This window comes from Mus caroli, unplaced genomic scaffold (genome assembly GCF_978045245.1).
Source record: "Mus caroli unplaced genomic scaffold, Mus_caroli_1 scaffold_2, whole genome shotgun sequence".
In the NCBI taxonomy this organism is placed as follows: domain Eukaryota; kingdom Metazoa; phylum Chordata; class Mammalia; order Rodentia; family Muridae; genus Mus; species Mus caroli.
The window spans coordinates 152,261,210-152,276,721 of NW_028227257.1; the positions used below are offsets into that span (position 1 = coordinate 152,261,210).

The following is a 15,512-nucleotide window of genomic DNA, read 5'->3' on the forward strand; positions in this document are numbered from 1 at the left end:
CAATAGAGCTAGCCCAAGAACACGGGAGCAGAAGCAGCTATGTAGAGCCCCAGTGAAGCCCAGTAACCTCTTTCTGAATACATGACACAGATCTCACTGAATACCTATGGAAAGCCACAGTTCAAAAGCCTTAACAGGCTTCAAAAACAAGGTATTGAAAAGAGTTCCATGGGATGTGCATGGCCTCAGCTCGTCAGGTACTTTTGTTGTGAGGACCGTCTGCATTGGAGGGTGTACTGCACTTGGAGGTCAATATCCATGGGTCCTTCCCACTCAAACCAACGTCCCCAGATGTCACCAAATGTTTTTGGGTAGAATCGCTCACTGCTGGATCACCAATACAGACATACAAGTAATATACCTGTCTGGCCTGATGCAAGAGTCAGCAGGTAAGGGTCTAATCTTACCTTCTGAGAGACCTGGCTGAGCAGCAGCTCAGTGTGGCACACCTTGTTGTTAGCCTTCTTCAGCTCCACCCGAAGCTCCGCAATCATGTTTCTGCAGTCCTCCAGCTTTGTCTACCAAAGACAGTTGGCCGTGAGGTTACAAGAGCACAGACCGGCACAGCCACGGGCAGAGGCAGAGCTGGGGATGCGCTGCTCCTCAACTGCTCTCTTGTCTATCAGTATCAGACTTTACAGTTTAAAAGGAGAGATTCTGGGTCTCTTCCTACTTAAAATGAGGGAGGGGGGCCATCCCAAAGAACCTGACCCCTTCAAGTCCAAAACTGCATGTCCAGACCATGCAGCTACACAGAAACTGGCCCAGACCTTTCACTCTCTTGAGGGGACTACAGCGACATCTGTGGGACATCGTGGGAAATACCGACTAATTGGTAGAGATTAATTATCCAACGCGTGTGAGGATAATGCCACATCCTGGCAACACTGGACTTTTAATATTTATGTGCTAAAAAAGCAGTCTGAGAAAACAGAGTGGAGGAGGAAATGAAGTGTCACTGTCTACTGATCCCAAAGCCAAAGCACTGTGTGATGACAACAGAGTCACTTGACTTAGCAATCATGGCTATTTAAAAGTGAAGTCTAAAATATTTTAAATGTAGGCGTGTTGTTTCTGAGCCACTATGCCAAGAGGAATCAACCCCACAGAGCATTTAGATCCCTTACAGCAGCAGCTCCCAATGTGTGGGTCTTGACCTATCTCCTATGGTCCTAGGAACCCAGACATAAATTTATTTTGTTATTTCACAAGTGTAATTTTGCTACTGAGTGGTATGTCAGTTCCTAAGACCATAAGAAATATGTGTTTCTCCTACGGTCGTGACTCACATGTTGAGAACTGCTGACTTAGTTGTTTCTTTTGGCTTCAGGGTGTTGGGAACACTAGGGAAACACTGAATAGAGAAAGCAGGGGACTTCTGTCCTCGAATCCATTCCATACGCAATACACTTGTCACTTCAGAGCATAGCGTTCATCTCAGGCAAGCTGAGTGAGGTGAGGACACAGCTGACACCATGCCTTCTGTTACCCGCCTGGTACCTGTAACTCCTGACTCTGGTTGTAGAATTCCTCTCGGTCATGCTGTAGCTGTCTGATCTGGCTATGCAGTTGGGTCACCATGGTGTCACGTTGTTCCTGAAGCTGACTGTATCGGGCTTGTTCTTTCTGCAGACTCACCTTCCACATCTGGATGTCCTTCTCTTGTAACTTCAACTGATCTTTCTAGCAAAGGCAGAGACACTATCATTTTAGCTGTCACCCAACATGGTCAGTGACACTCAAGGTTAACACATGTCACCAACATTGACAGTCAACACACTGCTCTGAAATTCTAATCACACACTTATGGGTCTGGTGCCTCTCTACTGTCAAAAGTTTTCCAAACTGCACATTAGCACATAGAACTTTCCTCAAGGAACTTCTCATGCTTGCTACAGTCCTAGCTGCCTTCTGAGGAGGGCCTTGAATACACAGTGTGGTAGTCCTCTAAAGTGCTGGGCCCTGACTGAGCACTCTGTGGGCCAGGCAGAACAAATGCTTGTTGACACGAGTTAACACACAGGCTCCAACACAGACTGCCACTATCACTTACCATCTACAGAAAAGGTAAAGAGGCATCAGAAGGCTTAACCTAAGTCACCTGTTGTGGTGCCCACCTTAAATCCTAGCACTTGGGAGGCCGAAGCAGAGGTAGGCAGGTCTATGTGAGTTTGAGGCCAGTCTGGTCTACATAGTGAGTTCCTGTTCAAGAGCTATATGGAGAGACCCTGTCTCAAACAAACAAACAACCCCCCACCCCCAACAAAAACCCCAAAGGCTTAAGGTAAAACCTGACACTTAAAGTCCATGTCTGGTTGGCTTTATATCCATGGCATCAAACACCTTCAGTTCAGTGCCATGGAACAAATGGCTTACCAGCAGGAAAAATAAACTCCTTCCGCAATGCCAAGCAGTCACAAAGGCACTTGTTCTTGTGGTTCTTGAGAGTGTGGGAGAAGTTATGAGATTTAGCCATGCACACCTGTTCCTCACAGGCTAAGTGGCCCGCCCTTGGCCACTCAGGGCAGAGCTGGGACCTCCACTCGACAGCTGCTCTCTACACAGCAGTGCGTGGATGGATACACCCTGACTGCTCACCATTGCTGCATTGTGTTCCTCCAGAGCCGCTGCTCGGATCACCTTGCGCAGGAGCCTTCTGTTCCTGAGTGCATGCTGCTGCCGCTTGAAGCGCTCATACAGCAACTGATTGTGCAGTAAAAGCAACTGGTCTCGGAGGGTCCGGATCTCATCTGAGGGAGGAGAGCCTGATTTTAAAGCAGAGGGAAGGTGGCAGAAAGGCTATTTACACATAGTTCCATCAAGGCCCTCCCATTGCCTCACTTAAGAAATAATTCTTGGGGTCTTGGAAGGCAGCTCCGACCATGAAGTGCTGTGTGAGCATGGGGGCATGGTTTATATCCAAACCCATATAAAAAGAGGCAGCACCCTCGGGGCTTGCTAGCCAGTCGCACCTCGCTACATTAGCGAGATCCAGGCCAGTGAGAGACGCTGTCTCCACACATAAGTACACACAATTCCAACACTCCCCAGTCAGTCTGATAGCTCCTAGCACCACCATTCTTGAGAGACCGGAGAATCTTCTACTTTCCTTCCCTTTAAAGCATCAAAACTGGTAGCAGAAGAGTCCTTCTGAGGCAGGACCTCCTCTCTCTCTCTGCCACTGCCCCTCCTGCTGTGCTTCCCAGGAGACTTCCTGACACATTCCCACTGAGTCCACCTTCTCTAGCAAACATGGCGCTCACTTTCTCACCAAATGCCCAAGCTCACTACTTGCCACTCCCTAAAAGCACCAAACCCTGACTGCAACACTTGGGATCCTCTCAGCAAGCAGATAAGCCAAAGGAAGTCCCTTCCCGATTAGAGCAGGGCACCCTCAGGACAAAGAAGGGACAAGTAGGTCTGGATGTGTGCTGAAGCAACGTTACCTCCAAAGTGGGTCCAGTCAACAGACTTGCTGGGCAAGGACAACCTAGGAAAAGATTTCACAGGAAGTTATCGATCTTCGGGGGGGGTGGGGGTGGTGTTTTGAAAGAGTCTCATGCAGCCCAAGCTGGCCCTGAACTTGCTCTGCAGTCAAGGATGATGTTGAACTTCTAATCCTCCAGCCTCTATCTCCGACATGCTGGGACGGCAGGCACAGGTACTGTGCCCCATTTTATATGGTGCTGGGGGTCAAATGGGGAGCTTTATGAATACTAGGCAAGCACTTGATCAATGGAGCTATACCCTCAGACAGAGCGAAGGGACGTTCAACTTTAGCTCATATTTTTGTGGTCAGAATCTGCAATGGCTTAGGAAAACTTTCAAACTCCAACTATACTGAGCTAAAGGGAGTCTTGGTGGCTGGGAATGGGCAGGCAATTCATTGTGTACAGCCAAGTCCCAGACCTAACACTGAACTCCGAGGCTTGGCGGCTGGGCCTCAGGATCTCTCCAGCCACACTCTGTAGGAAAACACCAAGTCCTCCTGCCACCCCTCTCCTTATGGACACAGAATCACTCTCCTTGGACAAGCTACTGTCAGCCCCTTAAGATAACTGCAGTTCATTTACCTGACTCCAATACATCAAATTTCATTTTGTAAGAGGAGTTTTAAATATTACAATCCTTGTCAAAATTCATCTTAAGGTATTATATAGAAAAGAGGTAAAAACTAGCCAGGGGATGGTGATACATCCTTGTAATCTCAGCTTTTGGGAGGCCACAGTAGGAAGATCATGAGTTCCAGACTAGCCTTGGCTACATAGTGAGACCCTATCTCAAAACAAAGAAACAAAACTAACATTTCTCAAGAACCAGTAGCAAAAGGGCCAAACTCAATTTAGCCAGGTAATTCTTTCCTGTCCCTGGAACCCTCTAACAGGTGATGGGGTTAAAAAAAAAAAAAAAAAAAAGAGCCGGGCGTGGTGGCGCACGCCTTTAATCCCAGCACTCGGGAGGCAGAGGCAGGCGGATTTCTGAGTTCGAGGCCAGCCTGGTCTACAAAGTGAGTTCCAGGACAGCCAGGGCTATACAGAGAAACCCTGTCTCGAAAAACCAAAAAAAACAAAACAAAAAAAAAAAAAAAAAAAAGACTAAAAGATATTTGCTGAAGTTTCAGTTGCTAAGACGAGGTTGCTCTACCATGCAGGAACCCATGTGCTCTGTGGAGCATCTAGCCTCCTGAACTTGGAGAGAATGATGACAATCTCATCTTTCACCAGTAGCACAAGAGAAAACAGATAACTGTGACTGGAGAAGGACATACTGAAATCAGTATTACTCAACTCTGAGCTATTATAATGTCAATTTTGGTTTGTTTGTTTGTTTGCTTGTTTGTTTTGGGTTTTTTGTGTTTTTTCGAGACAGGGTTTCTCTGTGTAGCCCTGGCTGTCCTGGAACTCACTCTGTAGACCAGGCTGGCCTCGAACTCAGAAATCCGCCTGCCTCTGCCTCCCAAGTGCTGGCTATCACGTCAATTTTGAGTCTGCTTTCCAGAGAACAAGGTGCAAACCCTCACTGGGGCATCCCCACAGAAGAGGCACAGAATGGCCTGCACTGAAGACTTATTTACATTACACATGGACACTATCCTCCTCACAGATCATCCCAGGCTCTACACACACAAAAGCAACAAGAGGAGGCTGACTAAGAAAGCACAAGACAACAAGCTGCCTTGGGTATAGGTGGACAGGGTAGCTCTGCTCTGTTCTCATGGTCTTGTGCTGTCTAAAACAGTCAAGTCAACAGCATGGCCTGGCTTACCTGCTCAGCTCCTTGCTGTGCGCACCTGCTCCCTGCTCTATCAGTCTGTCCAGTACTTCCATTGGGGAGGTAGAGGGCACACAGTCTTCCTCAGGGTTTCCTTTCACTTTCTTCAACAGCTCCTCAGTCTTCTTGCTGACAAAGTGACAGGCAGTCTTTGGCAAGGCCACCTCAAAGAGATGATCATATGGGGGAAGCTGCCCACTTCCAAAGCTCACTCCCCTCTGAGGTGGAATTTTGCAAGGGCTGGGAGTGAGGATACTGGTCTCCAGAGAAGTCTGGCGATCCCTGTCCCCAGCGGGACTGGCATCAGCACTGCCAGAGGGTGGGTCTATGGGAGTAAAGGCTTGCTTTGGTGTGTCAGGCCCATGTTTGTCCAGGGAGGAGTGCAAAGGCTCAGGGTTCACGCTGGAGCCCTGAGTCCCAGAGGCTGCCGAATGAGTCTTCCGCTGAGAACCAGAGAGACTGTCTCGGTAGAAGGGAGAGTCAAAGCCCCCTCGAGGAACTACAGGATCCGCCTCTGCAGTAGTGATCTCAGAAAGCTCTTTAGATATTGCAGCTGAAATGAAGGTGGGGAGACAAGGGAGCCCTGTAAACACTCAGCCAGGCGAGTGGGCTTGGGTTTGTGCACTACAGGGAACGTTCGTTGGCATTCCTTTCCCTGTACATGCTGGAACCAACACCACCTTTCACCCCAACACACAAAAGTCAAGCAAGCCTGAATTCTGACTCTCAAGCTCAGGTCTGAGACAGGACACTCATCACCTTGCAGCCGCCCACAAATGTTACCTTCTTCCTTATCTTTCTCTATGCTGTCTTCCTCAGAAGCCAGATCACCTAGGAAATCAGGTAGGTTCCTCAGAGTAACAGAACCTGTGCTTCCAGGTGGATCCTCTGCAGAGAGAGAGAGAGACAACTCATGTCAAAATGGCTAACCCTGGAAGCACAAAGGCATGACACTGCATACACATCTGCAGCAGTTCTTCCAGATGAGCAGAGAAAGTTAGGACCACTACAAAAGATGGAGAACTTACACATCATTTGCAAAGGTTCCAAACCCAACCCCATAAAAAGCATGGTTCTCAGGCCGTAATGTCTCTGATAACAGATAAAACTACCTGCTCAGAGAAGATGCACTTTAGGCAGTAGCTTGACAACCTTCTAATACTGGTGTCTCATACCCCTGGGAGTCAGCAGAGGTGCCGTCCCAGAAAATCCTTCCACCTAGCTTAGCTTTTAAGTTACAGAGTTCAATGCAAAGAGGCAAGCAAGGCCCATCATTACCCAGGGAGTTTACCTAATCCTCGGTCGTTTGACTGTCTGTGAAGGTAAGGCCTTGAGGAATCTGTTCTTTCTTCCTGAAATGGAAGCACATTGAAAATGCTGGGCATGTTCTGTGTCACAGAGTAATAGAATTTAAAGGTTAGTTTAGTGAACTGCTGGACTCCAAGATCCCTTTAGAATCTTAAAAAAGATCCTTGATGATCCCTGTCCCCAGAAGGACTAGCATCAGCACTGCTGGAGGGTGGGTCTATGGGACTTGCTTTGGTGTGTCAGGCCCATGCTCTTAAGTACTGGCTATTCTTCCAGAGGATTGAGGTTTGACTCCCAGGACCCACATGGCAGCTTACAACCATCTAGAACTCCGATCAATAAGGTACATAGAAGTATCTGATGCTTTCCTCTGGCTTCTGTGGGCACCAGGCACACAAACACTTATACACATAAAATAAATACAAATATTTTATATATATATATATAATATTTGTATTTATTTGTACATATATATGTATATGGAGGTTCTTTTTGTATGGTTAAATCTACCAAAAATAATGTTTCACATGAAATTGAAACAGAAATTAAAGAAAACTTACTAACTTCAAAATACAACTATGTCATGTTAATGCATATAGCACACTTTTATAAAAAAAAATGCATTTTCTTTTTTTTTTTTTTTGGTTTTTCGAGACAGGGTTTCTCTGTGTAGCCCTGGCTGTCCTGGAACTCACTTTGTAGACCAGGCTGGCCTCGAACTCAGAAATCCGCCTGCCTCTGCCTCCCAAGTGCTGGGATTAAAGGTGTGCGCCACCACGCCCGGCTAAAAATGCATTTTCTAAAACAATACTTAAAACTGCCACATTTTGTACTCTCATTTCTTTACAGTTGAATGTGCCTACCTACATTTTACTCTTGATATGCTTTTGTGTGTTACTTTGGCTGAAATGTAGAAAACCAGGGTCTTTACAGATATCTAACAGTAAGATGTATATTACATCTCATAGTTTCTAACCATAGCTATAGTGTGGAACCTAAAAACACAAACCCTTCCTACTGTGTATTTATTCTTTGTGTGTGTATGCACAGGGTTCAGAGGCCATAGGATGTCAGTGACCTGCATTATCACTCTCTGCTGCCTTCTTGAGCCTGTGTCTCCCACTTAACCTGGAATTTAGATGGTAGCCACCAAGCCCCAGTGGTGCCCCTACTCCAATAGCAGGGCTGGGGGAACACAGGTCTGCTCAGCAACACCTGCTTTTTGTTTGTTTGTTTTGTTTTGTTTCGAGACAGGGTTTCTCTGTATAGCCCTGGCTGTCCTGGAACTCACTCTGTAGACCAGGCTGGCCTCGAACTCAGAAATCCACCTGCCTCTGCCTCCCAAGTGCTGGGATTAAAGGCATGCACCACCACGCCCGGCTACACCTGCTTTTTTACATGGGTACTAGAACCTGAGCTCGGATCTTCAATGCTTACACAATTAGCACTGACGGCAAGCACTCCATTTTTGCTGTTGTTTGGTTTGTTTGTTTGTTTGTTTGTAGACAGGGCTTCTCTGTGTGGCCCTGACTGTCCTGGAACTCACTCTAGTTGGCCTCAGAGATCCACCTGCCTCTGCCTCCCAAGTGCTGCAGCTAAAGGCTTGCACCATCAATGGCAGGCCATAGACATACGGGTAAGTTTTTTAGGTTTTTTTTTCCCCATTTTTTTTTTTTTAAGACAGGATTTTTCTGTGTAGCCATGGCTGTTCTGGAACTCACTCTGTAGACCAGGTTGGCTTCAAATAGGCACAAGGTTTTTAATGACCTATTTTCACTTGCAGGTTGAATTTTAAAATTGACTATAGATATTGTCAGCTGTTTACCTTGAAGTGACAGGCTTGGTTTATCGGTTAAGAAACTGTGACAGGTAGAAGAAAATATGAACAAAGTACACATAAGAATGAAAATGTTATAATAAAAACCATTAGCCTGTACTAAATCTGAAAAAAAATCCATTAAAAAGAAAATTCCTGCTAAATATTGAGGCCTGAATAAACCATCTGTCAGCCAGTTGTCTTTCAGATACACTCTGCTCCATAGGAAGCAAAGCAGCCAGTGCAATCCCCACTCCAACAGCTATAAGGCAAGACGGAGTCCCCTCATCCTGCAGCGTGCGAGAAATCATGTTTGAATACGTTTCTTATTTTGTTCATTTGTTGGTTCTTTTGAGACAGGGTCTCACTGGCCTTGAATTCATAATCCTCCTGCCTCAGCCTCTGGAGTTAAACATATGCCACAATATGCAGCTACATTCCCTACGGGTATATACATAATTTCAAGGTTCAGATTTGATAAAAACTCACCACTTCTGCTTCTTCCTGTAGAATCATGCTTCTCACCTCCCCCTTCCTATTTCTAAGCTAGAAACATGTTACGGAGATACAGTACCTTGAGAGCCTGGTCTGTACCGTGACCTATACTAAGGGGTCAGTATCTTACTGCTGTCTGTACTGTCAAGATCATGAGAAGGGCACCCAGCGGTCCACACTGATTTGAAAGCTGATCTAATCCAATGAGGATCCCACCTTCCTGGGGGCTGTGGCTGAGGCCTGGGCTGCTGGACCATGCACACAGTCATCTTGGGGACAAGGCGGGGCTGGAGGAGGAGAGGTCGCTGGGGTTCCTGAAGGAGTTCCTTTTCCACCTGCTCAGAGACAAGGACAAGACATAGAAAGGCTGAGCCACACAAAACAACAAAACAAAACAAAAGACTGTTGTTTCTTTAACACTGCTGCTACTACAAATATGGTGATCCAGTTAACTTCTCAGAATCCAGATCAGCCTCAGTGTCTGTCTGTTTCTTTATTCATTCTAAGAAGCCCAGAAACTAATACTAAATTTCAAAAACAAGTTTATTACTGCCACATGGCCCCCAGAGTCACAAAACACAGGCCCAAACCAAGAAATCAAGTCCACCTAAGATCCACATACCAGTGGTACCAAAAGCTTTACTATACGGATGTGACAAATCAGCTGGGACATTTCCAGGAGACGTAGGAGGAGTGGTCATACCACAGACTGCAGACGGGCTCCAGAGACTAGCCTACAAGCCAAATCAGAATGTCAGCGTCACAAGGTTTCCAGTCAATGCTCAGCTGAGACACAGCATTTTCTTTCCTTTTCTTTTTTCTTTTCTTTTTTTTTTTTTTTTTTTTTTTTGGTTTTTTGAGACAGGGTTTCTCTGCGTATCCCTGGCTGTCCTGGAACTCACTTTGTAGACCAGGCTGGCCTTGAACTCAGAAATCCACCTGCCTCTGCCTCCCAAGTGCTGGGATTCAAGGTGTGCGTTACCACCGCCCGGCTAGACACAGCATTTTCAACTACAAGTAGTATGTTGTGAAATCTTTACCACAAGACAAGTTGAATTTCAGGTGTCTGGGCTCCAAGGTGCCACGTGGCAACAGTGGCTTTGTCTGATCATGTCAAGGGTCCTTAAAAGGTCCTCCTGAAACTTACACTGTGTGTGCAATTTCCCCATTACATACTAAATCCTGACCAATAGCCCAACTTCACCGGAAGGTAGAGGAGGAGAAGGCATGCTGAGTGGCACCATACTTGCAGCGGCTCAGGTAACAGCCGTGTTGATGGGGAACTCAAACTCTGAGGTAGCTGCCCAGGTGGACTGAACAACATCAGCCGAGAGCTGGAGGAAGGGGTGGAAGTAGAACCCCCTGAAATGAAAGGGAAGGAAACAGGGGTACAGAGTGCCAGGTCACTGTGATAAACAATCACAATCCTCTAGACCATCTGATTCTATTCATAAAACCCTTGGCTCCTAGCCATCCCTGGGAACAAAGAAGCATGTAGAGATTCTTGTGGTTTGTTTTGTTTGTTTTTGAGACAAGAGTTTTACTGCATATCCCTGACTGCCCTTGAACTGGCTACAAAGACCTTGCTGACCTTTACTCAGAGATGCACTGCCTCTGCCTTCTGAGTGTTCAGATTAAACATGTGTAGCACCACTTCCAGCCTTTAAAGATTCTTTAAATAGCCTTTGGGAGTTGAAAGTTTAAGCAGGCACAACTCTACTTATGTACCAGGATAATTTAAAGGGCACAACATGTCTGACAGTCTGATGTGCAGCTTCCACTCCAGCTAACGCCAAGAAGTGCTGTGCATCCATCCAGGCACTCAAGCCACTGGAAGCACAGAGACTGAATCTCCGACACAGGGCTGTCTGCAAGCACTCGGACACTTACTGTGGTCTAATCTGGGATCTGCTCCGTTGTTAGGTAAGACAGTGAGAACAGTTACGCTCGAAGGACAGAAAATAATTCAAACAAAACAGAGGCAAACTCGCATGTGTTTCAGGAGAAGTCCCTAGGTAGTAAATGATGATTGCAAACAGAAGACTGCTTTTTACCATAGCTATTCTGTGTGTCCACATAAGGGCTGGTGGTGACATCAGCTGAACGGTGAGGGAAGCAGGCAGAGAGCTGGTGAGACACACAATAGCCATCTTCATATGAGGCTTCTGTAGGGTCCAGAGAGATTTTGGCACACTCTATTACAACATCATGAGTTTCTAATGTCTTCCACCTAGAAAAGGCAACACAAGTCAAGAAAGGCATGCATAATCCATCTAAGAACATCAGTTAAATCAAGAGGCTAGCTCAGTGGCAGCCACTGGACTGACTAGCAAAGAATGAGGCACAACCATGCCAACTCAGACAGGAGACAGCACTAGGATAAAAATTAGCCATCAGTTAACAAGCCACTTCCCCTAGTCAACATGGTTTCATCATGTTAACAGAAAACAATTTGAGAGAAAAAAACATCACCAACAGAGACAAAGAATAGTCTCTTAAACTACACAGACGGCTCTCAGGGTATCTGCTTCGAAATGAAGGTGATCAGGGAATGGAGGAGCTGGAAGGCACCAAGGAAGTAGGCTGACCTAAGGTCTCCAGCCACACATCCCTGGATTAGGAATACTGTGTGACGAATTAGGAGTGTAAAGCACTGTTAAAAGGTTCCTCCATGTAAGCCTCAGGCTCACCTCCAACAAATCCTACAGAACCACAGGAGACACTGCTGCCCCACAGCACAGCTTTAACAGAAAGAAGGCCAGTCAAAGGGAACTGTCCTCCAGCAGGGCAGTCAGCACAACACTGTGAACAGCAGGCTTTCAGCAGACCAGCTGCTGCTGCAGGCCTTGGAAATCTTTTTTACTGTGGTCACAGCTGTTGTCAAAACTTAACAAAACTAAATTTATTGTGTGTAAACCATACACCTCACTGAAGGCAATTTTAACAATTATGCCTTCAAATGGTGAAGGACTCTCACCATCTTTTTGTTTGCTTGGGGTTTTTGTCTTATGTTTTTTGAGACAAGGTCTTACTCTATGGCCCTGGCTCCCCTGAAACTCACTCTGTCCTTGAATTTATGGCAATACCAAGTGCTAGGATGCACCTGCCTCAAATATAATCTCTTTTAAAAAGATTTCTTTTACATTTCATTTATTTATTTGGGGGCAATGCTACAGCAAGACACGTGAGGTCAGAGGACAGCTCGTGGAGTTAGTTCTCTCCTGCCATCACTCAAGTCCTAGGGACTAAATAGGTCCTCAGACTTAGCAGCAGGTACCTAAAAACCAATGGGCTCATTACTCTCATTACTCTAGACTATCTTACAAAACTGCTCCGATAAGTGCCCACAAATAGACTGATAGTGTTGACATTCAAAGAACTAGAGGGGCTGGGAAGTTCCTCAGCAGGTAAAGCATTTACCCCAAAAGAAAGCCTAGTAGGGTTGAGTTTGACCCCTGGTACCCACATTAAAAGACAGATGTGGTAGCATTCAACTCTCATCCCAGTAGTCCCACAGCAAGATGGGAGACAGAGACAGGAGGCTCTACCAGAAGCTCAGGGCCAGTGTGCTACAGTGACAAAAACCTGCAAAGACCCTGCCTCAAAACACAGTGAGAGAACAGACCCCCATATACACATGTCCCCCCAAAACATATAAACTGGAGGTTGGACTGTAGCTCTGTCATAGATCCTTGCTCAACTTCTGCAAGGCCTCTGTTTAATCTCCAGCACTATAAAAACCTGGCATTACAGGCAACATTAATTCTCTTGCTTTCATTTTTTTTATCTCTTCTGAGTCTGCCAAATGTTCTACAGATGCCCCCAAACCAAAAGGACACTTAGACTGTGCACAGTGACCAAGCACAAAGTTGCTTGTAGAGCACAGAGCTGTACCTACGTGTATGGTGGTACAGTGGGGAAGGCTCCTCTTTCCACACCCTCAGCATCACTACACAGTGATTTAGCAAGGAGCAAGTCAGGACACATATACACACAAGATTAATTTTAGTAAAGGAAATAAGATTTCTTATAAAAAGAAAAAGAGCTACATGAATGGCAAGAGGACTTCTCAAGTAGACATCTGCCGCCAATCCTGACTGCCCAGGTTTAGGCCTAGGAACCCACCTACATGACAGAAACAGAAAATGATCCCAATAAGCTGTCCTCTGACCTCCACACACATGGCTCATGCATGCACACAGACAGAGACAGTAAGTAAATAAACATAAAAGAGGATTATATTAGATCCACTTATGTTTGTGGTGCTCAGGATTAAACACAGGCTAGAAAAGCACCCCGTTAAATATTTTTACAATTCTTGTGTGTGTAATAGCGTGCACCTGAAGAGGTCAGAGGATAACTTGTGGGGGTTGGCTCTCTCCTTCCACCATGTGGCTTCAGGTCCTCAGGCTTGGCAACTGATGCCTTCAGCCACTGAGCCATCTCACTTGCTCTAAATGTTTTATTTAAAGATCAAGTAAAGCATTCACTGTATTTCCATGATACTTAAATAAATTTATTAAAAATTTTTGTATTTAGTTTTCTTGAGACAGGGTTTCTCTGTGTAGCCCTAATTGTCCTAGAACTCACTCTGTAGACCAGGCTGGCCTCAAACTCAGAGATCCACCTGCCTCTGCCTCCCTAGCACTAGAAGTTAATGTGGGCCACCATCCCTGGTTTAAATAGACTGTTTATATTTTAATGTCTCTAAAATTGCAAACTATAATCTTATCAGCTACACATTTGTTTAGCTGGTATCCGTCTCAGATCCACATAAAATGTGTGTTGTGCATTTGATGGCATTTCAGAGTCACTGAAGTATGGCAGCTTATAGTCCCCACAGCCTATGATCCCAGTGCCAGGGAGGATGGAGACACGAGACTGTGCCACCTGGACTGTATGGGGAGACCTTGTCTCAAAAACCAGAAACAAGTCAGTGCCATGCTACAGGTACCCACGCTGTTCTCTGTGACAACCCTGGCTACTGCCTCCAGCTCTGCTAGCTGAACTGCTTCCCCGACTCCTCAAGTTAACTCTTTTCTTTTTCTCTTCTCTTCCAAAATTTAGTTAAACAATTATTAAGACTCTGTAAGCACCAATCCCAGCAGAGCTGGAGGGCTCTGAAACAGTTTTTCATGTGGTATCACCTGGCATTGTTCCCTTCTCCCAGTTTGTGATGTGTCCAATGCTGACTGAACTACCCTGGCACTCTGGACTGATGCCCACTGTTCCTCTCATATAATGAGATGCACAATCTACCAGAGTTAGTCCCCTCTCCTCAGTGGGCTCCCTTCTGGAGCTGCATCAGTCTCTGGCTCACTGTTCTGACACCTCTTTGAGCAGCCTACACCCAGCCCCACCCTTCTTGGGCTCATTTGGTAGAACACTCTCCCATAGCCAGCTGGGGATGCAATGGGGTAACTCTGAAAACTCCGAGTCTTGGCCTGTCTAAAAGAGCTCCACAGCACAGGTTCCGGGTTCTCTTACCTGGAACCTTCTTGAAGGGTTGAGAAGCTAACACTATCCTGACTTCTGGTTCGGGTTAAGTGTCTGAGTATTTTTATCTTTGCACTCTCTGAAAGGTTTATTCTTCTAATGTTCTGAAATCTCACAAAGCTAAGGCTGGGCAGCCTCCTTCGCACTGATGGAGCTGTGCACTTGACCAACACCTTCAATCCAGAAGCTTCAACTACAGGACATTTCTTTTACAAGTTCTCCCATGGAAGTGTCCTCTTCTCCTCTTACACGTGTTTTCCTTAGCTATTGGACTCCACCCAACATTCTAAATCTGTTCTGTCACCTGCCTCTGCCCTCTGTTCAACTAAGCCAGTCTCGGTTCTACTCCAGCTCCTTATTTGGGAGTTCATTTTCATTTCAAGAGATTTCTACTATGTCAGAATGCCTTTTACTGTGTCACTCTGGCCCCATAACCATGCACAATTGGCTGCTCTATGGCTTTGCTCTCAATGTTTTCTTCCTGGATCCATTTCCTCATCACAGCAGACAGAGCCTCCTTCCAAGACCAGATGGACCACAACCCCAGGCACTGAGGTGCTATGTGCAACTACTGAGAGGGAAGGTCCCCAGCTAATATGGCTGACTGAACACTTTCACCCCACTGTACAATCTCCTGATGTCCCACCATCTATAATAAAGACCTATTTTCAAATACAAAGCATAGGGAGAAAAATAAGACAGAGAGCACAGTATCTAAGTCTGGAGAGCAGCAGACAGGGATGTCCAACCACAAAAGCAACGCCCTAAGTCAAAGCTTAAGAAAAAAAAAAAAAAAAAAAAAGCTTCGAGCTACCAGTCAGCTCCCATATACTGAACAACCTTTAGGAGTCTGCAAGCTCACAACACAATCCCAGTGTTGGTATAGACCCCTAGATGCTCAGATCCACACAGAAATGCTCTAGATCAAGACACCCAACCTCACAAGCAGAGTTCCTGTCTTCCCACCCAAGCACAAGAGACTCACCAAAGCTTTATGAGAAGCCTCAATGACTTAAAATGGACAAATCAAAACAAGTAAACGAGGGGCTTAGAAGAAATAGCCTGTGCTTCCCACACCTCACTTGTGACCTCTTACAATGACTTCCCTGAAGGCACACTTAAACCC

General features: G+C 45.9%; 1 protein-coding gene across 5 annotated transcripts in view; it reads right to left on the reverse strand.

Annotated features, from left to right (window-relative positions):
• The window catches only part of Tsc1 (TSC complex subunit 1), a 49,283-nt gene that overhangs the window by 9,045 nt on the left and 24,726 nt on the right, over positions 1 to 15,512 (reverse strand). For 4 of the 5 annotated variants that reach the window (XM_029472119.2, XM_029472112.2, XM_029472124.2 and 1 more), the window contains exons 9-19: positions 10,945 to 11,120; positions 10,137 to 10,252; positions 9,513 to 9,624; positions 9,107 to 9,225; positions 6,563 to 6,623; positions 6,055 to 6,159; positions 5,266 to 5,824; positions 3,447 to 3,490; positions 2,599 to 2,765; positions 1,501 to 1,683; positions 408 to 518 (exon numbers count right to left, since the gene is read on the reverse strand). In XM_029472119.2, coding sequence (XP_029327979.1) covers positions 408 to 518; positions 1,501 to 1,683; positions 2,599 to 2,765; positions 3,447 to 3,490; positions 5,266 to 5,824; positions 6,055 to 6,159; positions 6,563 to 6,623; positions 9,107 to 9,225; positions 9,513 to 9,624; positions 10,137 to 10,252; positions 10,945 to 11,120 — 1,753 coding nt within the window. The remainder of the gene's footprint in view (positions 1 to 407; positions 519 to 1,500; positions 1,684 to 2,598; positions 2,766 to 3,446; positions 3,491 to 5,265; positions 5,825 to 6,054; positions 6,160 to 6,562; positions 6,624 to 9,106; positions 9,226 to 9,512; positions 9,625 to 10,136; positions 10,253 to 10,944; positions 11,121 to 15,512) is intronic. The other variant, XM_021185724.3, reaches the window with a different exon arrangement.